Source organism: Perissodus microlepis, chromosome 5 (assembly GCF_051167445.1).
Source record: "Perissodus microlepis isolate ML-2025 ecotype Zambia chromosome 5, ASM5116744v1, whole genome shotgun sequence".
In the NCBI taxonomy this organism is placed as follows: domain Eukaryota; kingdom Metazoa; phylum Chordata; class Actinopteri; order Cichliformes; family Cichlidae; genus Perissodus; species Perissodus microlepis.
The window spans coordinates 20,588,048-20,610,377 of record NC_140465.1 but is presented as its reverse complement, the minus strand read 5'-3'; the positions used below and the strand labels follow the sequence as shown (position 1 = coordinate 20,610,377).

At 40.6% G+C, this 22,330-nt stretch overlaps 2 protein-coding genes across 3 annotated transcripts in view; one reads left to right on the top strand and one right to left on the bottom strand.

The window, feature by feature from the left end:
* Positions 1 to 12,758, top strand: part of vgll4b (vestigial-like family member 4b) — a 41,858-nt gene extending 29,100 nt beyond the window's left edge. For both annotated transcript variants that reach the window (XM_084928681.1, XM_084928680.1), the window contains 3 exons: positions 6,409 to 6,670; positions 7,045 to 7,162; positions 7,643 to 12,758. In XM_084928681.1, the coding sequence (XP_084784807.1) occupies positions 6,409 to 6,670; positions 7,045 to 7,162; positions 7,643 to 7,899 (637 nt within the window). In that variant the 3' untranslated portion in view covers positions 7,900 to 12,758. The remainder of the gene's footprint in view (positions 1 to 6,408; positions 6,671 to 7,044; positions 7,163 to 7,642) is intronic.
* Positions 12,759 to 12,914: 156 nt separating this feature from the next.
* atg7 (ATG7 autophagy related 7 homolog (S. cerevisiae)) overlaps positions 12,915 to 22,330 on the bottom strand; it is a 60,465-nt gene continuing 51,049 nt past the window's right edge. Inside the window, exon 19 of the mRNA XM_084928676.1 lies at positions 12,915 to 14,000. Coding sequence (XP_084784802.1) covers positions 13,968 to 14,000 — 33 coding nt within the window. The 3' untranslated portion in view covers positions 12,915 to 13,967. The remainder of the gene's footprint in view (positions 14,001 to 22,330) is intronic.

The window sequence follows — 22,330 nt, the reverse complement described above, 5'->3', positions numbered from 1 at the left end:
CCCCTGGTAACTGCTGTACGACTTGTTGAAACTTGTATCCAGCATCAGCCAGAAACACTTTCCTCCTAGGTGTAGCTCCCCTCCCTTTCCAAAGAACTTGGAGTGAAGTGGAAAATGATGGGATGTTGCTACAGAGAAAATTGAGCTAAAAATGCTCCTTAAACACCCTCCCCACATGAAAAACGACATAGGGCAGCCAGATTTTTAACATACATTGTTTTCCTTTCAGCTGTGCCATGTAAGGAGATTGATACTGTAATACAGTGCTTTTTCTACTCTTAATAAGTAAAGTACTTTTACACTGCATCCCTTATTCACCAATTCACCTTCACATTCATACAGCACTTTATTTTTTGCCCTTAATGATTTTTTTTTTTTCAATAGAAAAATGAAACTCCACCCAAACCACACACAGAAGCAGTTCCCACGTCTTCTCTATCTGTTGGATTTTCCTGGCTGCTTCTGTCTGTCTGCTTTCTCTTTTTGTGTGTGTGTGTGCACTGATTGCTCAGCTCACTGTTGAGTGTCCCTGCCCATACAGAAGCTTTTGTGTTCATTCTTCTTTTTTCTGAAAAGTGTGGGTTTTTCTCTCTTTTTGCTCGTATTGCAGCTTTCCTCTGTGCTGACTTGTCGAGCTCCGTGTATTTGGCTTTCTTTTGTCTTTAAGTTCAGTCATATTTTCTGTGAGCCTCAACACACACAGACACCTGACACCTCCGATTAGGGCGGGGCTATGAAGGGGGGACGCTCAAGTTTCCTCTGTTGGCCAATCATTATGAGCTAAAGTTAGGGGGAGGTACACAGGCAGTGGTGAGAAAAAGTAAACTCTCTGAACCAGCTGAAGCTTTTTTGTTTGTTTTTTATGAACATGCATGATAAGTGAATGCATTTTGCTTTTGTCGGCTGCCTGTGTGTTTAAGAATGTGGCCGTAAGTATGTTTTTCTCAGCAGGCTTATTGTTTTAATAATATCTTCCTTTTTTTTTGTTGTTGCTGTAAGTCCCAATGAAAACAGACTCTTGCAACACAGAAGGGTTTTTGGCATTCAAAATCCTGAATATTGAAGTCTTAATAGAAATAACTGCCAGTGCTTATATGTCACCCTAGTCTACATGTATCCATCGATTTGTGCAGGCATGCACATGTGCCGTTGTCTGTGTGTTGTTTACACATGCATGCGTGCTCTCCTACCTGTGATCATCTGAGTGCTTGTGTGTGTGTTTCTGTGTGGGGTGAGGTCAGGCAACAGGGGCTACTTTTTCATTTTCTCTGAGTAGTAGGAGGAGTCTTGAACAAAGAAGCCTTATCCTGTCCACTGGAGCCTGCGGGCTGGAAGCTTGCTCCTGCCTGTGTGCCTGCCTGCCACTCTGTAGTTGTAGACTCGCCAGTATGAGAGTCCTCAACAGTTTCATTGCTCCTTGAGACTAAAAGCCACTGACATAGTTTTTGCATTGACCGTAGTTTGGCGAATTTAACTACAGGAAAGTTTATTTTCAGCAGTCAAAATACATTAGACTCATTAGGTACTAGTTTGCTTTTTGTTGTTTTTTTTGAAATACCTTGAAAATCTGTTGGTTCTGTGAATGCGCCAATAAAACATGAGGACCTTGACTAATGCAAACTATGTCTGGTTAGTCACTGGTTGGAACAGATATTTGCTTTTCATGCACTTGATAATAGTTCTGAATTTCCATTTCTCTTCACTCTGCAGAATTTTAACCACCAATGAAAATCTGAAATGAAAGCCTGAAGATCTGCAGTTGCATTCATGCTACATTATGCTGAAACAGTATACAGTATTACAGTTTACTCAAAATGTACTGCTGTATCTATAGGCACTAAATGCAAAATCCAAGTAAATCACATTGCTGCACAGAATACTGTAGCTTACAGAAACCACAGCTGCTTTCTACTGGGAACTTCATCAGTAAGTTGTTCTCATGGAAGTTTCTCTAGAGGCTATATGGGGAGAAAATAAGAGTGGAAAGAGGCTGTGTGTGTGTGTGTGTGTGACTGAGTGAGTGTGGCTGGTGAAGTCATTGTTACCCTCTTGTTTTACATGAAACTATTTATGTAGCGAGCATGTGAGGAAAGGAGGGGAGATGTGGGTTTTTGTTTTTAGCTGTGTGTGTCTATGTGTCTGTGTGTGTTCACATGTTGTTTTCTTTGCCTTCTTGTTGTGGTTGTTCCCATATCCGATCTGTCCCAGCTTTGATAACAAAGGATTTTCTTCAGTTCTCTGTCTCTGCAGTCAGTTAACTGTCAAAAATGTGCTGTTTCTATCAGTATTTCTGCATGATTGACAATCTGAAGGCTCCAGCACCAGCGTGTAGAGAGCAGTGAACAAGCTAGTCTTTGGTTTAGAATTGAAGTGTTATATATCATTTGTTTCAACAGATATTTGATTAAAGGGCATTTCCTCTGGGCTTTGATCCTAAAGGATGCAGATATTTTTGCTAACTTCCGCTCACACCAGCTACTAAAGACTTCAAACAGCAGAGTAAACGGTGTTGAGATGTTTGTATACTATATATACATAGTCTGAATAAGCTCTGTGGCTCACAGTCTGTGAGTGTGTATGTGTATGTATATCTCTTTTTTGTGGTTTTGTGTAGAACTTGTAGAGCTTGGTTCTGGTTATAACCTGTGGTTAAGCCTTCATCCTCTTCCACTTCTTTTTTTTCTTTTTGTTGTCTTCCCTCTACACCCTGATTCTTCCCAGATGTTTCCTGTGTGTATCTCTCCCCCCCCTCTCTCGTCTTGCTTTTTTTTTAAAAATGCATTTATTAAAGAGTTGGATATGAACCTCTGCCCAACCAAAGATTTGTAGGGAGGTTTTCTCTAAAGACCTTGGAACACAATTGTGAGAAAAAGCCTTGAGCTTTTATAGCTTCTGTCTCGCTGCCTCATAGTCAAATATAGCAAATTCACCAAACTGGCAGTCTCATACAGGATTAACCCTGGCACACTTTGAAAAAGAACCCATATTTTTAAAGTTCTTGGTTCATTTGTTTCTATTTGTTTTATGTAGTTTACTGTCGTGGCTATTAGGGCATGTTAGCTCAAACAAACTTGCTTTTCTAGCCAGCATGAACTAATTACTTGTCCCCCCCCCACCTCCCAGATCATTCAAACACATGATCGCAGTATGATCTTTAACTTGAGGTTGACTTGAGGGCCGGATGTCATGTGAGTGGTTACTTAAAAGGCTATGCTTAATGATAGATCTGAGTAGTGTAACATTGTTAAAGATATATGAATATATCATTTATGTATTGAGGGTTGGACTCTCTGGGTTTTAAATTAAGGGATCTTTCAGTAGGTGCCCACCACAGTGACTACCACTAATACCAGGCTGCATATAACCCAGCCTGCAGTAAAATACAGTCAGATAGATATTTTCTCTGTATTTCATTTGTCAAACAGATCATTTTGATGTCCTTTACATCATTCCTATTTACAAAGTGAATCAACTGAAAAAAAGGGATCAGAGATGTTAGAAAAAGATATGACTGAATATTCTCACATATTCTGACTGAGCTCTACGTTTAAAAAGCTTTAGTTTGGTTTTTGTAATTTGGCCAGTTTATCTAGGAAACGTCACTTTAGCAAACATTTTCTGCCAATTAAGAGGAATCCTGTCATCACACTGCTGGTGGTAAGAGCTCACTTGTTGTTTGTAAACTGCTTTCCTTCATGTTTATTTATACGTTATTGGATTTGGGCTTCCTTTACTCTCTGTTTCCAACCTCACCCCCTTCTTTTTTTTTAAAATGCTGTTTGTCTCCCAGTGCCCACTGTAGGGGCCAAGTCTCTGTGTTATTTAGTAATCAAAGGCTGCCTCCCCCCTCTCTCTCTCTCCCACTTTTAGCTCCCATCTATTCCTCTTGTCCTGGTAGCCTGCTCTCTTTAGCTCTAGCCCTTTTTACCACTCAGTGGCCATGTTTCATGTGTAGCCCTTGCCATCTACCCTGTCCGTCCTCTCCCTCCTTCCCCAGCTGTGACCTTAATGATAATTAAGAGGTGAGTAAGAGAGACAAAGGCACAGGGTGGGTTTTGAAAGCCTGATCTCTGGCATGAAATGTGGTCCAGGGTTTGGTGGGCAATCAGGCGAGGGGAAGGCGGGGGCGGCGGTGGATTCGACAGCTATTCCATTCATTGGTCAGATTTGTTGATCCCATTCACTGGCTCCTGCAATGGGCCCTCTTGAATGAGGATGTGGGCATGCCTGCTCTTTGGCAGTGATTAAAGTTTGGAACAACTTCCACAACCCAACTCAAGACCCAGCTGCTGGGAAGGGATGAGAGAGCTTTGTTATCTGCTTGCCTCTTAGCTAATCAAGAGATTGTTTATATTTGAAAATAATAGAGAAATTATGCAGGGGGACCTTTCTTTATATTGTCTGATTAAAAGTTGATGTTTCATGTAGTAATAATTTAAACAATTCATTCAATTGAATAGGCTTTAGTTTTAATTATGACCTGATTTTAAAGGGATCAGCTCCAGAATGTATGTTTTTCTTTGTACTGTTTAAAAAAAATGAAGATGAAACGGAGAATTGATGCCACTGTGAAAGAACAAAAAAAGCTTGTTGGTGAGCTGTCGGCTGGGGTTTATGCAAGCGCTGCCAAGTCCTTTCCTTCTTTAACCCTCAGGAAGTTTGCTGCTGATTGTGAGAAAAAGGGGAGGAAAAAAAAGAGAGCGGGTCTCCGCGAATGTAAGCTCTCGGCACAAACGAAGGAAACTACTGACCTCACTCTTTCTTAAAGTCGAGGTCCCGACCATTCACATGCAACTCACCCTTCCCCACCTCTCCTCGGCTCTTCCTCTCCCCCTTTATGTATTCTGTGTAGATTGTTTATTTGTGGAGGACTGTGCCATGGACTCCAGATGCTTGACCCAACAGTCAGGTTGCTTAGTCACATGGATCTACAACTGCTTTCTTGAGCTTGTTTTGCAACTTGAAGGGCTCCTGCAGCCTTTTAACTTGTGTGGGTTAGGAAATGCCCCTGCATAGTATTCGGTGGAGAATGAGGAAGTTATATATAATAATCGATGTTCGCTTGAGTTCAGTATTACTTCTTGCAAATTTAATCAAGCCTGCATGGTCTATGTGTAGCGTATTCTGTGTAGGAATGAGCAAGTCGATGTCTCTATCTGTGAATGGATTATGGAGTTGGGGAGAAAAGGAGAGACAGAGGCGAGTACAGTAAATCTTGCTCCCTGTAGCTGGGCCTCAGTTTGTAAGAGGGGAGTGAACCGCACACACAGACACACACCCACACACACAAACAAAAAACACAGAGCAAATCTGATGCAGGGACCAAAACAATTACTAACTTGTTAAACTACAACTCAATGGTCTTTAGTCGCAGACGCTTGTCTGCATATCAGACATATCACAGTCATTATCGTCAGAGCTGGAAGAAAGCCTGTTTTGTTAAACTGTTGTTACTTTAATCCCTTATCCTTATCTGTTTTGCAGTGATTAAAATATGAGCTCACTGCTTGGTGATAACAGCGCTGCTAAATAATTCCCTTTCATATGGAAGGTGCATGGCTAACCTCCTTTTACCTCCATTAATCACTTCATTGTTGTAAGTGTGGACAGGGAATAAAACTCAAAGAAAGGATGTTTAGTGAATTTAATTGAATGTTGAGTGACATCAGCCTGCATCTATGCTCCGTTAGTAGTTTTCTTTTCTTTTTTTTAAATTATGACTGCAGTAAGTGCAGCTTGCCGAAGAGATGAAGTTGATTTGCTTTGCTGGGGAAACCTCTCAAGAGCTTTGAACTTTGTGCCCATTTGTCCCTCCTGTGTCGAGATAAGTTTGGAGTCTATCCATGTTGGATAAAGTTAGGAGAGTGTTCCTTCCTCCATCTGAGGACAGTGTGTGAGCCTGTGTTGGTACCATATGGTCTTATCAAACCCCACCAGCAATCTGAGAGCTAAGGCTGTGTGTCCATGAGAGTGTGTATTTGTTAGACCAGTATTAATAGCTTTTGCCGTTCCTGCTGACACAGAGCACCGTTTACAATTGTCCTTTTATAATCTTTATTTTTCCCCCACGTCACATTCTCCCTGTCTTAGCTGAACTCCTTTCGATCTTTCTGTCTCTTTACTTCTTGGCTTTTTTTTCTTTGCCCATTCCTTACATCGTTTGTCAACACTCTTTGCACATCATGTTTACTTTTCATCTCATCCCAAACACCAAATATTGTGTTTTTGATAACCTTGGATCGTTATGTTTAAGCTCCAAATGTCTTCTCTTATCATTTTAATTATGATACTGGCTTCAGAGTCAATTTAGTGCTAGCAGACTCAGAATACACATGAATTAAATAACACTATCCAGTGTGCAGGATGAATAACGTGCATTTGTTTTTTGGCTACTTGGCTGTTCCTCAGGAAACCTAATGGAGATTATCGCAGCTCTCCTGGCTCCAAGGACCGCAGCAGGAGCCCCATCGAACGTGTGGTGGTGCCGGGTGCTCTGGGAGTGCCGAGCAACCACATGTACAGCCACCCCCATCACCTCCACCTGGCCAGCTTAGCTACCATGGACCAGCCACTGGCACTTACCAAAAACAGCATGGTGGAGTCAGCACGCAGCAACACAGCAGCTATGGCTACAGTGCTGCACACAGTCAGCACTGTGGAACGCCAGCAGGTAACATACCCGTCCTGTCTTTGGCTCTAATGCACACCACATTTTTCTTAAATTGTCGAGTGAAACCTCAACTCTGGTAGGTCCCCCACATGATGTGACTAATATGCTTTCATTAACCTGCCTCCTTGGTTGGTGGAAAGTACACATTTCCTATTTGGCTTGTTTGCAAACCATGTTTTAAAATCCTGGTGGTCACTGGATCATTCCTGCTCCCTCAAACTTAAAACGTCTTTTCATTTTCTCCATCTTTTCTGAAAAGTTGCTGTTCTGTTCATTTTGTATTTACTCTGCTTCTTTTAACACGCTTTAGCAAATTGCTGATCGGCAATCATAAGACTGAATTCGACATTTAACACAGACTCTTTGTGTTTCAGAATCGTCCCTCAGTGATCACATGCGCCCCAGCAAACAACCGCAACTGCAACCTGTCTCACTGTACAGTCTCCCACAACGGCTGCTCCAACTTCACCAATAACTACAGGAGAAGCAACAGTGAGTACACGTTTGCAAATGCATTTGCAACAGCAATGCGCACCCCAGAGAGAAAACAGCTCATACTCTCCACGTTCAGATGTAAATGTATTGTAGTAATGCTAGTAATGCTAGGGTTCTTCTGTTTTTATAGCGAAACCATTGTTATGATAGCGTTTAAACATACTTAATTACAATCTTATCTGTTATCTCTGTACCCACAGAGTCACTCGAGGCCTTGGCCAATAAAACATTTGTTTTCTTTTTCCTTCATGTTTTCTGTGGGTTTTTATGATCCCAGTGAAGGCTCTATGATCTCATTGAGGTTAACAGTGAAGTTTAAAATGTTGATTTAAAAAGAAAACCTGCAATAAAAAAGTAAACTCGCATGCACATTAAAACAAATTGCCTGCTGACCATTTCTTTGTATTTTAGTTTTTTTTGGTTTTTTTTTACTAAAATTGTAACTAAAACCCTTTTTTTCTCTTCTTCTTGCATAAGCCAACACAGTGTGTGACCCTGTGATTGAGGAACATTTCCGTCGCAGCCTTGGGAAAAACTACAAGGAGCCCGAGCCCACCGCCACCAACTCGGTGTCCATCACGGGCTCAGTGGATGACCACTTTGCCAAGGCGCTCGGCGAAACCTGGCTGCAGATCAAAAACAAAGGGAGTCCCTCGTCATCTAACAGCAGCCCAAACTCCTCCCCTGACAGTCGCATGGTCAATCACAACCACTCCCCTTCTGTCGTCTCCTGAAGGGGGTGGATAGACCCCAGTTTTCCCAATCCTTATCCTGGCTCTAACATCCATGCCCCCATCACTTTGGTCTGTCACCAGCATCCCAGAGGGAATGCTTGTCTGCTGGTCTGCTAAAAATATCTAAAACCCTCAAGCCTGCTCTCTCACTGTGCACTCATAGAGGATCAATCGAGCAATAACAACACAGTCATTTTTCCCAGACAATCAGTAATGAGTGATGAGGGTTTAGCCTGGAGCTTAGGTGGAGCATGAGCTTGCTCCTTCCAGTCATACATCATCCTGCATGTCAAGCATGGAGCTGAGCAAGTGTCTGTAGTTATATGTAAATACGGAGAGAACGGAAAAGGAGGTGTTTTAATTATTAATTTTTTTTCTTTTCTTCTTTGTTGTTATTTTTCTTTAACGGTAGTTTTGTGTACTTGCTTCTGCGTTACGCGATGCCCAACGTTTCAAAGGAAAGATGAGCGAGAAACACTTTGGAGAAAATGAACATAAACCACCTGACTGTTCTACCAAAGAAACCTCAGACGCTGATGTTTATCCATGCCCACCTCGGAAACAAAACAACAAAAAGCCATTTTGCAATCACCTCCCTCTGTTTTTATCTTCTTTCATCCTCTCACCTGCCTTCCCCCCCCCCCCCTCCCCCACTTTTCCTCTCTCTCTTCTGTGTATGTGTTCTCGTGGTTTTGTTACTGTATGTGTATACTTTAGTGATCGACTCGGTCTGATTTGCACTACTGCCGTAGAGAGTAAAGGGTGGCATGTCATTTTGCGATCTGGCACTGAACACACTGGGACGGATGAGGCTGACTTTGACACGATGGCATATTATTCCAACTTTTGTTGGAACAGCCATTTTTGCATCCCATGAACTCCTCTCTGAAATCTACCCGTGCACATTTCCACCCCAGCGCTGGTAGAAAAGCGTGAACAAGGTCATTATCCATTATTTATTGAAAGCATTTAGGAAAATGTAAACACGCCTTTATGGCATTGGGCAGTAGACGCATGACTCACAGCAAGCTTTTGACTAGCGTTTGTCCATGCGCCATCACTGAAACTTCAGTAGTGAAGCTGTTAGCTGAAAACACACACATAGGTGAAAAACTTCAGATACTGGGTGATTCAAACAGCCACCAGCACTTCACTAAAGAGTGGTTATATTGAGAGCTGCAAGTATTAATATAAATAAAGAGAAAAGTTATTGGAGGGACTTAAAAATTTACCATCCACCATTAGTCACCAAACTGCTACATCATATTATGAGAACAAGGTTATAAGTAGGTTGAATTAAACACTAGAATTGCAGCTCACAGATTTGGTCTAATGTGGCCATAAGATGTGTAAATATGAATGTTTGTATGTGGTTTATACAGATACCTAAAAAGCAAAAGACCCCTTGGTTTGATCCTGGGAGGTATTATATTTTAACATGTCATGCTGCCCGGTCCTCTGGTATCGGCTCTACGCACATCCAGATTCTTATTTAAGCAGCGTTGATTTGTATCGAACAATAAAAACTGTTGGCTTTCAGTTTAAGAGCAGTCAGGTTAAAAATGAAAAAAACCATCAGCTCCTGTGATGTTCATGGCCATCACAACCGTAATGAGAGGAGATTAGGGTTGAAAACACTGACCGAATGTGTTGAAGGCTGGGCTTTGCCGAACGACGTGCTTTGATGTGTTTCACGGGCTTAACTGCTGACAGTGATGAGGGGATAGATGACGCTGCACGTCACTTTGTGGTTGAAAGAAAAAAAGTCTGGTTTCTCGACCGGGGGAGAGAAGATTTTTCAGATCTCTTCAAACACACCTTTGTTTTTGTTGTTTTTTTTGGGGGGGGGGTTGGTCTCTTTGATCGTGGGTGTAGTAATTATATTTGGCATACACCCTGCTGTCCTTCCCTCCCTCTCCTACACACTGTGGTTTGGTAGATTTCTACAAGGTTTTAAGGGTAAATTAATGCATGTTGTTTTGTTTTTTTGTTTGTTTTTTAATAGCTGGTATCTATTAGTGTTTTTAGCATTTCAAACATAACTTTTATTAGCCTTTTCATTCAGACGTTAGTTGTTACTTCTTTCGTTGTCAGTAACAGACATAGACACTATACACTCACTGCTGGGTCAGTTGTACTCCATATTGTTATTGTTATTATTACAATTTTGTATTTTTTTGTTTTGTTGTTTTCCATTACTAGCAGTATGGTAACAAACATCTATAGTGGGACAGCCTCCGGACAGGCTCTGTTAAATGATGAGAGCTACGTTTCCTAAAATCATCTCAACCCAGCAGGCGATCAGCTCACCCCCGCAGCAGTGTGACGATCGTCTTGGGGTTTAGTTGGGTTTGGGATCCAAAGCTCATTAAGGTTTTCTTAAGATGTTGATCCATCAGTGGTACAGGATGCTACAAACGTCAGCTTAACTGAGCTGAGACACCACACAAACAGCAAAAAGTCAGCGGGGTCTTGTTTTCTCCAAAAGCATCTGAGCATCTAGCCTGTTCAGCTGCCATCTTAAAGTCACCTTCGCAGGCATTGGATGCTTTTGGGAAGCAGGGTTTGTTTACAAGAAGAGTTGGTTCGCAATGGCTCTCAAACATCTTGTTGACGCATAAAAGTGTCTTAAAGTTACGGCACTAAAAAGACGACATTACGGAAATAGCATTGGCAGACCTAGCAGAGAGACGCTAGAGAACAAAACACTTGGCTGATAATTAGTTATCTGAATTTATGGTGTGACGTTTCACCTCGCTCAACCTCCATCAGCTGACTTTTTGTGTTCCGACTTGGTGTCTAGACCTTTTTTATAAATATATATATAAATACATATTTCTCTCTTTCTTTTCTGAACTTAAACTAGAGTATTGCAGTCTAAGGAAATGAATTTTACTCTGCAAAGCAACCTGCGCCAAGGTGGCATACATTCCTGCTGTAGGCAACTTTGTACAGGCCTCAATGCATTCGCTATCTTTATATCAACAGGCGGAGCTAATAAGTAGTGAGGGCTACTTGTCCCCATCCCCTCCCAACAACATCTCTTGTGTCTTTGCCCGAATTAAAAGGTGCCCCATTTGCCTTTTTTAAGAAATAAATTGGTCATAGTGAAGAATAAAAGATAAAGAGAATAAAGGAACAACTGAATTTTAATTTTTGAGGACATTTAGTGGTCTGATTTAGAGAACTTGGGGTCTTACTAGCAGTCAGTGAAAACATTACTCACCCTGCATTAAAACTACAGATTGACTTAAAGTCTCTGAGCTAAGGCAGATAGGTGGTGAGGTTTTGATTCGTTGGCTTTGTGTAATTTGTGTCAAGAATGGCAAGTACGTACATTAGAGTTCTGTACCGTGTTCTAAAGCGTCTACACATTCCAGTCTCAGCTATCAGAACCTAGAACTAGATGATGGAAGTTCTACCATGTTACCCGAGATTCACATTTAACTGGAGTTCTGTCATGTACTTGTGCTTTCTGTGACCAGTTTCGAGTGGATTGGGTTGGTGGTTTTTCGCAGGCAGAGTGTTGGGGCGGGAGGCTGAGCTTTCAGAAGCTGAGCTTTTGTAAGCGCGACCTGTGAGCCAGGACATGTTCACCTGCACTCAGCGTTGCCTCTCCCCCCACCTCTCAGATTCAGTCAGCCTGTATGCAGTCAGTAACATCGGAACACGAGGGAAATGGGCTCGGTGTCCAGAGGATTTTGTTTTTCTGTTATTCTTTCTCGTTATTATTTCACTACCACCCTGTAGGTAGGCTCTCCTTATGCTTTGGCACACACTCCCTACGCACTGTAGGAAAATCACTTAATAAAAAAATACTTTTTTATAATAGGTAAACTATAAGACCATCATTACGCTGTGCGTAACGAATGTACAGAGAAAAAAAAATCGTAGGTATTTTTTGAGGAACAATGAATTTGTTAATGATATGTAGCTATTTAATTGTTTTTTCCCTGTCCTTATATTGTAATCATTGCATTTTCTTTTTTTTTTTTGTGAAAAAGTTGATCTTTTTTGTTTATAGAGTTTGTCTTGTTAGAGTAAAGGTTCAAGTGCAGGAGCACAGAAAACGTGTGAAACCACAGTAAGCCACAGGTGTGTCGGTGACAATCGCTACTTCCATTGGTCCCCATGGTGTTCGATCATGTGACTTCAGAGACATTTGAACAAGACTTACCAGTAAGCCAAAACAAAGTTTGTTTTGCGGGCCTTTTGAGCAATTTGCATGTTTTGTGTTGTTGGAAGATTTTGCCTCTAGCCCATTCTGTCTTGCTTGCCATTTCCAAAAGAGTTCATTTTAAAAATATAAGCAAAGTCCCCATTAGTCACGGGCTAGCAGGCAGGTCCAATTTCAAACAGCACGTAAGCAATAGCATTTTTTTTCATGACTTTTTTCATCTATGGATGGGAAATGAGTGAAGTAAAACTATCAGTCAGCATTTGTTGAATTTGCTGTTGGAACTGATGAAACTGTAGATGTGTTTTGTGCTGTGGATCATCTGCTTTGGTGCCAGTCAGCGAGGCGTAGATGATCTAAGAAGCAAATGAGTTCTGGGGATGTCACTCCTAAATATGTCACCACAGTTCCCATCTGTTGAAGTCGTTTTGCATTCTTAATCAAGTTAACATGAAAATCGAGCAAATAAAGAGGAGTCGGTCTTTACTCGGACTGCACCACATTTTCCAGGTCTTTTTTGAAGTGGAAGTAGCATGTACTTAATGGTAGTAATACTCTGAACTGTAATAAAATTTCTATCAAGATTTGTGGCTCTGTGTCTCCTACTTAAAAGGTTTTGGCAGGCCACCTTTTTTGTACGTTAAAGTAGCCTTGATGAACAATAAAGTGCTTTTAAACCACAGTCTGACTGTGTGGGTTTTTGTCGTGTAATTGTTTGGTGTGTTTGTGCTTGTGAAATGGTTACGAGAGTTGCTCGAAAAGCGGTAAACAGCTTTTTGGAAAGACTGAGCTAAAGTAAAAAGGAAACTGTTGCATAGCGACATAAACCTCACAGATGTTAATAGAGAAATAATGGATTTTATTCCAGTTTTTTTAATACAGAAGAGAAAAACAGCTCTGAGATTAATCAGAAAACAAACCAGATCCTTTCTCATGATTGAAACTCGAGTCAGTCTCAATCACTTTCATAAATATCCAAGCATTTGTTAAAATGTACATGTGAATACACTGAATACATCACTGCAGATGAGACTTCCAGGACAATGCAGAGGAAGAAATAAACACAAAAAACATAGTTACACAAACATGTACATGCATCAACACCAACAAACCAAGAGCAACAGTTTCCACAGTTCTAATTATATCACAGTAACATCTGTATGCAAGTCCTCTCTGAGTGAAAGCTTCATAGCAACAAAGCTGGTTCAAGCATCACTTCTACTGTACGTGTCACAGCCTCTAATCAAAAGACCCCAAAAATGGATGAATCTGCAGAAATGTATTTTATTTTCAAAACTTATCCAAAGCTCTTTCTCAAACTGAATAAGTGAACAGATGTCGTAACTGCCTTGCCAAAGATCTCTCCAGTAAAATCATTAAATGTGTTGATGCAGAGACCTTGGGAGGGGATTGAAACTGTGGCACTTCAGAGAGGTTTCTTGGTGTTTTTAGACTCTTTAGTTCCAATATTTTTTGCAGGTTTTGTTGTGTTTTGGTTCGGGGACTTAAAGTGTGTTTAGACAACAGCAGGTGACAGGAACAGGTACATTCTTTAGTAAGTTCAACAGTTTTACATATCAAAAGCAAAAAAAAAAAAAATCAAAACTTGTTCAGGCTTTCAGTTATTGTTTTGTTGTCTTTTTCTTAATTGCTTATTATTAGATTACTTCCCAGCTCTGAAGATCTGGGCCATCTTGAATCCAAATGAGGACTATTAGGAATTTTAAAGCTTTTTAACAGCCTTTTTAAAGCATTTATTTATTTATTTGCTCATGTGCTTGGTGCTGATTACGTAAACAACTTGGTCTTTGTAAATACAGGATTTACTTTAGAAAAAAGAAAGTATGGATGGATGTGTTTAGTCCTTCTGAGTGCTTGCTCCGCCAGTTTTTCAGATGCTCTCATCGTCGCTCATGTCCCAAATCTAATGAGAAAGAGACAAAAAACAGGAAAACTAAAGATCAGCAAAGGCAAAAAGAGACAAAATTAACACATCAGTTATGTTTGTGTTTCCAGAACAGTAAGTGTTAAAGGATTCCTGTAGGGACAGGTAGAGCAGCTCTTAGAAGACACTGATCAATGATGCAACTTCAAACATTTAAAAGCTTAAAAACTTTGCTTACTATTCAGGTTCTTATCAATTTGATCTCTTTTTAAGACGTTGGCGTGGCCCTCCACAACAGTCCTGCTTTTTCATGTACACTAAGCAGATTTATTTCCCCAATAATCTGTTTAAAATATTTCTGACTCAGATGAATGGAGTACCAGGAATTACATAACCCAAAATCTGACATAATTGCAACACAATTATGTCAGAAATGTGATGCAACTCCCACATTTTCCGGAAGTGACGCAATAAAAGACACACACACACACACACACACACACACACACACACACACACACACACACACACACACACAGCTGAGCAACTTCTTCTGCATGAGTCTGCCAGTAAACAACAGCGGCCTTCACATGGCAGCAGAAGTCTTCACATTCTTCCTCTGTCAGACGTAATTCGCATACCTCTGACACTTTCTGGAATGTTACACACACAGCCACAAATACACGCAATTCTGACACATACACACAGCGTCCTCTGAAAGCACTGCTTCGCGGCTTTCAGCGCTGAAACGTGAAATTCAGGGAAGAAGCAGAAATCCAACACGTTCAAATGGTTTTTAAGTGAAGCCGAGTCTCTTTGATTATCGCCTTGAACTCTATGAAGGTCATTTAGAACAAGGTCACACATCTTCCAAGAGCAGTTGCAATAAAATTTCAAAAAAACATTTTTTTTATTTGGTTGGTTATTATTATTATTATTATTATTATTTTTATTTTTATTTTTATTTATTTATTTTTTTAATCATATATAAATTCAATAAATATGTTTTTTATTGTTTCATTTTATGCTTTTATTTTATTTTCGCTGTTGCATGATCAACTATGTTTAAATTAATGGTCAAATTTACATGAATAAAAATTAACAGCAATTATTACACCAACAGTGTAATAATTATTGCACCTGTCCTTTAATGTAGGATTTTCTATGTCAAAGAGAAGAGAGACTATACATACAGACATTATACAGAAGCCCACCCCACAGTAAGGGTGAATGCTCAGCACTGAGGGGCAATGGCTTTGCCACTTCTACTTAAAATATGTCATCAATAGTATACATAACAACTTAGCTACTTACACTATACATTTAGATTTGGCTGGTTTATGTGAAACAATCAATGTCATACACCAATTTACTGCAAGCATAACCCTCCTGCACATTGGCCTCATTAAAACAGAGACTGACCTATTTTAGATTCTGACAAATGTCCAGTGATTGTGTTCTTAGATGATCCACTGAGGGGAAACATCTCTCACAGAAATGGATGCAAACAAATAAATCATTACTGATGCCTTGTAGCATAACAAAGGTGTTGGAGTTGTATCCAAGACAACATCATCCTGGTGTGAACATCAGCAGGTTTATTACTGCGTGAATGCAATGAAATATATTTTCTTGCATTCTTGTTTAAATTATGGTTGTTGGAATAGTTAACATTTAGGGAAATGCACTATTATTGTTGTTTTTTGTGTGGTGCCAAGTCCAACAGTACTGTGTTACTCCACTGTAAACACAGATAGCTTAGCATCTGCAACTGGAGAAACAGACTGGCTCGGTCACTTGGGAAAAAAAGGCTCCGCTTTAAAACTGTGTTTAATGTGTGTCAAACAGAGACGCAAAAACATGCAGCTTGTGTGTTGTAGCTGATGTTTTTTGCTCTAACTATTGCTTGACCACCAACGGTTTAGCCTTCCACCTAGTAGCCTTTGTGCAATCAGCTTGTGCAACAGCACGTCTCTGTTTGGTACCAAACCTGGCAACGTCACCATTTCGGAGATTTTGACACGGCTTCATGTCTGAATGAGCACTCGGGGGTCACTTTTTCTAAAAGTCACTGCAACAGCATTTTGAGTAACTTTCAGGAGAAGTCTGAACCGCATGTTCAAGTAACCCCCTCCACCCCTCCCCGAGAGGGACATCAAATCCTGATAGACAGAATCAGAACAGAGCAGACTGATCAAACTACGAGAGCATCACCAACCAAAGACCAGGTCTAAAAGTGTTTTCACACTTTGCAAAGAAACAGTTTTCCCTCTCCTCCCTACAAGTTAAGCCAGGCTTAGCACAGCTTGTCTCCAGCTATTAGCAGCCCGGGATTAGTCCTGTTTTTTCACCTTACTACAGACAGAAAGATTAATAACTGTACTTAGATTTACTTGTATGTAAATCCCCCCATTTTAAACACCTTAACTGCCAGAGGACACCAGCTTTACTTTAATAAAGAATTTATTGATACTTGAAGGAGAAAGTTCACATTTAAATCATGAGCAGTTATAAATATGGGCCACTGAGTTCTGTTTTGGCGATGCTATACTATTTCTTTGAGCCAGATTCCATCATTATTTTTCTTTCCTCCTCATCTGACTCTATTTAAACAAGAATATTTCAGTGATGCTTTTACTTTAGCTTTTCCTGACATACCTGCTTTGACAGGGAGTAGCGTAGGTAGTGCTACACACAGTAAGGACCGCAGGTGCTCCTGTGGCTAAAAATCATGTGTGCCAGCAGAAAAAGCTGTCCAACCTGTTCCACAGCAGCTCTGCCACTACTGTATATATGGTCTTTAAAAAAAAAGACAGAGTGTAGCACCAGAGCAATGCTAAGTTTTCTCAAAGCTTTTTTCCCCCCTCATAAACTAAGTGTGGAAAATCAAGGACAAATTTTTATGAAAGCTGGATTTTCTGCATTTCTGCTCCACTGCTGCTGGGTAGCAGCCATCAAAAGGACAGCAAGAAAAGAGCTCTTTGAAAGGGAGTGACACTGGAGCCCCTCTCTGGATGGCTGCCATGCCACACTGATGGCGAGTATGTGGGCCTGTGTGAAATCTTTCCCGCAAAATGGAAAGGGGGGTAGAGGTAGAAGAGTGAGGGAGATTTGTGTGTGTGTGTGCGTGTGTGTGGGAGTGAACCTTATGTAACACGAATAGCTCCAGCAAACTGAAGCCTACAACTTTACTACACTCTTTCGATCTCAGCTGAATACTTGGGATGTTTCTCAACCATTGGAAGCCACCTCTGTTGCTGCAACACATAAGCAGATTTCTGTAAAGCCAAGATCGAAATAAATCACTTCTCAGCTCTGTCCAATTAGGAAACTTATTGAAACTCAAACTCCTTCTTGCATCATTCACATGTACAATCACACCTGTTCAACTGCTTGTTAACACAAATATCTACTCAGCCAATCACCCGGCAGCAACTCAATGCATTTAGGCATTCAGATGTGATCAAGGAGACCTGCTAAATTTCAAACTGAGCTTAAAACTGGGGGAAGAAAGGTGATTTGAGTGACTTTGAACATGGCAAGGTTGTCTGAGTATTTCAGAAATGGCTGATCTAGTGGGATTTTCTCATGTGACCATCTCTTGAGTTTACAGAGAATCGTCTAAGAAGAGAAAATACCCAGTGTGCTATATGGAACCCAATGAGAATCAACAGGAGAATCGATAAGGAATCAAATCGATACGTGACAATGATAATGAAATCAGAATCGCTCTATTCTTATTAAATCCCATCCTTAGTAAAGACCCTACAACAGCGATCGAGCACTTCGTGAAAGTGGGACAGAAAAACTACCTTTTAATAGGAAGAAACCTCGAGCAGAACCAGGCTCAGGGAGGGGCAGCCACCAGCCTATTTTTATGTCTTACTAGACTTGGTGCATGTTCAACTTTTATCACCATAAAAAGCTGCGTGAGAAGGTAAAACTTGACTCATCTAACAGATGTAAGAAAGCAAGAAGCAGGATTCAATTTTTCTTTTTTTTCTTTTTTTATTTGAAGGACTACATTAATCCGAAAAATATCAACAATAAAACTAATGACTGCTTGCAGCTCTAGCTTTAATTATATTTGTCTTGGCTGTTTGACCTCTACTTCACACACACACACCCTCAAAGGAATTGGCAACAACACAATCGATGAAACATCTTTACCTTTGAAGCCGCCTTATCGCTTCAAGACCTTGAGCCACCGCAGGTTTGAAAACAAAAGGATTGCAGGATGTTTCATAACATCCAACAGTAAGCTGCATGTAATCATTGTGCGAATGTGTTTGTAATCAGTTGGGCTCCGGCTGATATGACAACTATAATCCTGGCTAGTTGTTGAGACGAGGCCGGGATCTGATCAGATAGTGAAGGCTTTAGCTGGAAGCTGAGGCTGGTAGAATCACAGCCAGCTCTCTGCTGCTGCTGATTGTTGCTGCTACCCCGCAAATGGAGCACAAGCCTCAGCATGAAGGGCGACGTTTATCTCGAAAACTAGTGCCCGAGCTACAGCGTTTACTGCCTAAAATCACAGTTTATAAGGGAGAAACTTTTCAGATCACTGTCATTTCACTGACAAGGGTTGCTGCTCCTTAGGAGAGCCGATCCAAAATACTGAGCCAACTTACAGGAATAGTTCCTAAGTGCGGGTGGCCCCAGTGGGAATCCAGCCTCTAAAGTCATTCAACTAGCTAGTGCTACACAACCACTGATGGGCTTTGCTATTAAACACACATCTGTTTTACATATTAGGACTGACACCAAAGCACAAAGTGCAAAGTCGAGCTTTCATCGTGGAGACTGGCTCCATCTGATATGTAATTAGAGGACCACACAGACTGATGTGGTTTATGGCTGCTGGATACAACACTGACTGTGCGCTGTTGGTTGAGGAAGAAGACGAGGGATATCGAGTTGGAAGAAAATTTTTGGTTCGTGTAGGTGATCTTGGATAGTTCATAAAAGTATTTACAAACCTCTGTTCATATATCTGTGCATACACAGTGTGGCCTCTCATTGGAGGGCATTTAGGCTGTATGTAAACTATGCTAGTGGGACATTCACTCATCAGATGAAAAAAAGTAAAAATAACTGAAACAGACATAACAAAAACACGGTGGAAGTGGTACTGATATAACATTTTACAACACTTCCATTTCTGTGCAACGTCTCAGCATATCCTAAAAAGCTTAAAGCATAGAAAAAAAACACATTCAAACTTTTTAAGGGTGAATTGTTGAACTAGAAATACTGAACTCCAGGTTTTTTTGTACCATAAATCCAGACTTAGGATGAGTCCTAAGTCTGGATTTATGGTGTGCGCCTGAATAAGTTGGAAATTCCGGGTTCCTGCTGGGAAATTATTTGTGGAACGTCCCCTCAACTCGGATTTCCCACTCGGAAAGTCGGAGCAGACCAACACACCCCAAGGTGAGCAGAGATGCTGCAGGAAGGTTTAATCCAACACAGGAGTACTACTATGTCATTCTACTGTGCAGTGCTGATGCACAAACATCAGGATAAGCTGCAGGTTTTGGAAACAAGTTCCACAGACATATGAAGGTAAACTGGCTCTTTTTTTGTCATAGTCACCAAAGATTTGCAGTGCTACATGCAAAAAAAAAAAAAAAAAAAAAAAGCAAAAAAAAAAGAAAGAAAGAAAAAAGAAAAAAATTCCAGCAAACTCAGGAAAAAAGTGAAAGTGAAAAGATTCTGGGTTCTGCAAAAAGGACAATGATCAAAATCAGACCTCGAAATCCATCATGAACTGTTTACAGTCTCCTGACCGCTACCAATCTGCATAAGGTACATAATGGCACCTCCCAAAGAGGTTTTGGCCTTCCCCCAAAGGAAAATCACCTTTGGGGGAATGATATTTTTTTTTTATAACCGCTGTTTTTTTTTAATGGTTTTTAATTAACTCAAGCAGAAAATCGATTTTTATGCATCAAATGACCACAAAAAACAGGAAAACACATGGACTTCTGTTAGCAAAGTAATACAGAGTCTTTAATACAGAGAGGAGCAGCTATTTGCTGTGACTGGCTGGGGGTGAGGACAGAGGGAGACAGGATAAAAGACACACTGTGGAAGAGAGATGGAGATTAATAATAACTCTTAATAAATACATGAAAAGTGTGAAAAGAGGTGAGTGTAAATAATATAAGCTTATAAAAGTAGAGAGGCTACATCATATATCTTGATGCATGCTCAAAAATCCAGGTAAAGAAACCGTAGGACGGAGCGTTTTCAGTGGGAGAAACATTTCGTCACTCATCTAAGTGGCTTCTTCAGTCTCAGCTGACTCCAGGTTTCCCCAACCTTATAAACAGTTCATTTGCATAATGACTGAAACTAGCACCACTGACAAACAATGGACTGTGAGGTCAGTTTCTTGACTGTTAATATGCATACTGTCATGACCACTGATCAGCAACCACCAACCAAATCATGGCAATCCTCACGGCACTTAACAGCGTACACTTTACTACTCCGTTTGTGCCGGGGGACCCGATCCTTGGGGTGGACCAATTTTGGCACAGCGTGTTGCCTCTCAGCTGTTCCAATACCCCTGATACATAAACGATCACTAAGCAATCACTTAGTGATCATAAGTGATCCAAATGACGCATCATGCTACATGATATGCATCCACTATGGAATAAAACATCTTTGAACATTAAATGATTTTTAAAATAATTCATAGATTAAGAACTGAAAGACTGGATGATAGAAAACAAAGGGATCAACTGAGTATTTGTGTGTTGCAGAATAGGTTGGCAACAAGTCTGTTGGCAGCGAGTAATTATTCAGTTGCTGCTATTTGTGATACATTATGACTCATGTGCAATTTATAGGAAAACATTGCTTGAAATAAATCTGGGTTTGTAAACTTAATGTGTCATATTCCAGTAAAAAGGTCAATTAGGATTAAAAGTGTTAAACTCTTTTTGACTGAGTCTCCTCTTCCGTAACACACTTGAAACAGTCTCACACACACACACACACACACACACACACACACACACACACACAAATACACAGGCAAAACATAAGTGCATGTGTGTTCCCATTTTCAGGCAAGAAAATTACATCATAGGGTACTATGCAACACCAACTGTTGGTGTATTCCCAACAACATTCCTGAATTCCTCTGTGGTATTTCTTCACCATGTGGGCAGTCTGTCAATTCTGCAAGTCAATTTTGCAGTCTGGGGGTTTTATTGGTTGAGAGACAGTTTAAAGTAGGGTGAAAATGTCAAGACAAATGCAGGAAATAAAAAGTTTAGACAGAAATGGAATAATAGCAGAACATATCTGTCCATTTACTGGTTAATCTTTGTTTCAACCTTCAGCTATGGCCACAAACTTTAGGTAGCGACTAAAGGTATAAGATAGCCGAGACAAATAATGGAAATTAGCTTCCTCCAAAGGCTTTAAGGGTTCAGCCTCTGAAACAGGGTGTGGAAATCATGTGTTTGGCAGGAGCTCACGGTAACGCTGCTGCTCCTCCACATCAAAAGGAGCCAATTGGTGTGGTTTGAGCATCTGACTAGGATGCTTCCTAGGTGAGGTGCTTTGGGCACGTCCAACCAGGAATTGACCCCGGGGCAGACCCAAGACACGCTGGAGAGATTATGTTTCTAGCCTGGCTTGGGGATGCAGTAGAAGGTGGTCTGGGATTCTCTGCTTAGACTGCTAATGAGATTTTAAAAAATGGATGGAGGCAGCGTGTAGTGTGCGCTGACACAATAAGCAGAACTGTCACTGGTATTGCTTGGAAGTAAAAACACTCATTTGATAAAGTAGTTCCAGATGCCTCGGTGGATATAAGATGTCGGGACTAAGAGATACAGATTCAAAGCAGTACATGTGTCAAACCAGGATGTAGATTTGGTTTGGATAAACGAGAAACAGACCACAAGACTGTTTAAATATACTGAGTGTAAACATCTCACAACTAGCAGCTATTTCCACAGATTTTTAAAACTCTTGACAGTCATACTGGGTCACACAAAAACACTATAATTACAGCAAATTTAATTCCGTGTACCAATACTAAAATTCTGGGAACTTGCATAAATGGGAGCAGACTTCACTTCTGTACAGATTTTTACTATTATGTGATTGGTTCACACAAGGAGCATTTGTGTCTATTTTCTCTGCACGTGCACTTTATAGTCCTCTTCCCACCCAGAAAACACTGTAACCTGAGGAAAAACCTCAGGGCCTTAATAACTATGTAATTCTGCAGCCACATGGCACCGCACTGTATTCCTTAAGTTAACGAAAACTAAAGACATTCCACATCTGAAGGGTTTGTGTACTACAGTACGGCTGGACCGAAATGTAGGTAGTCCCAACCC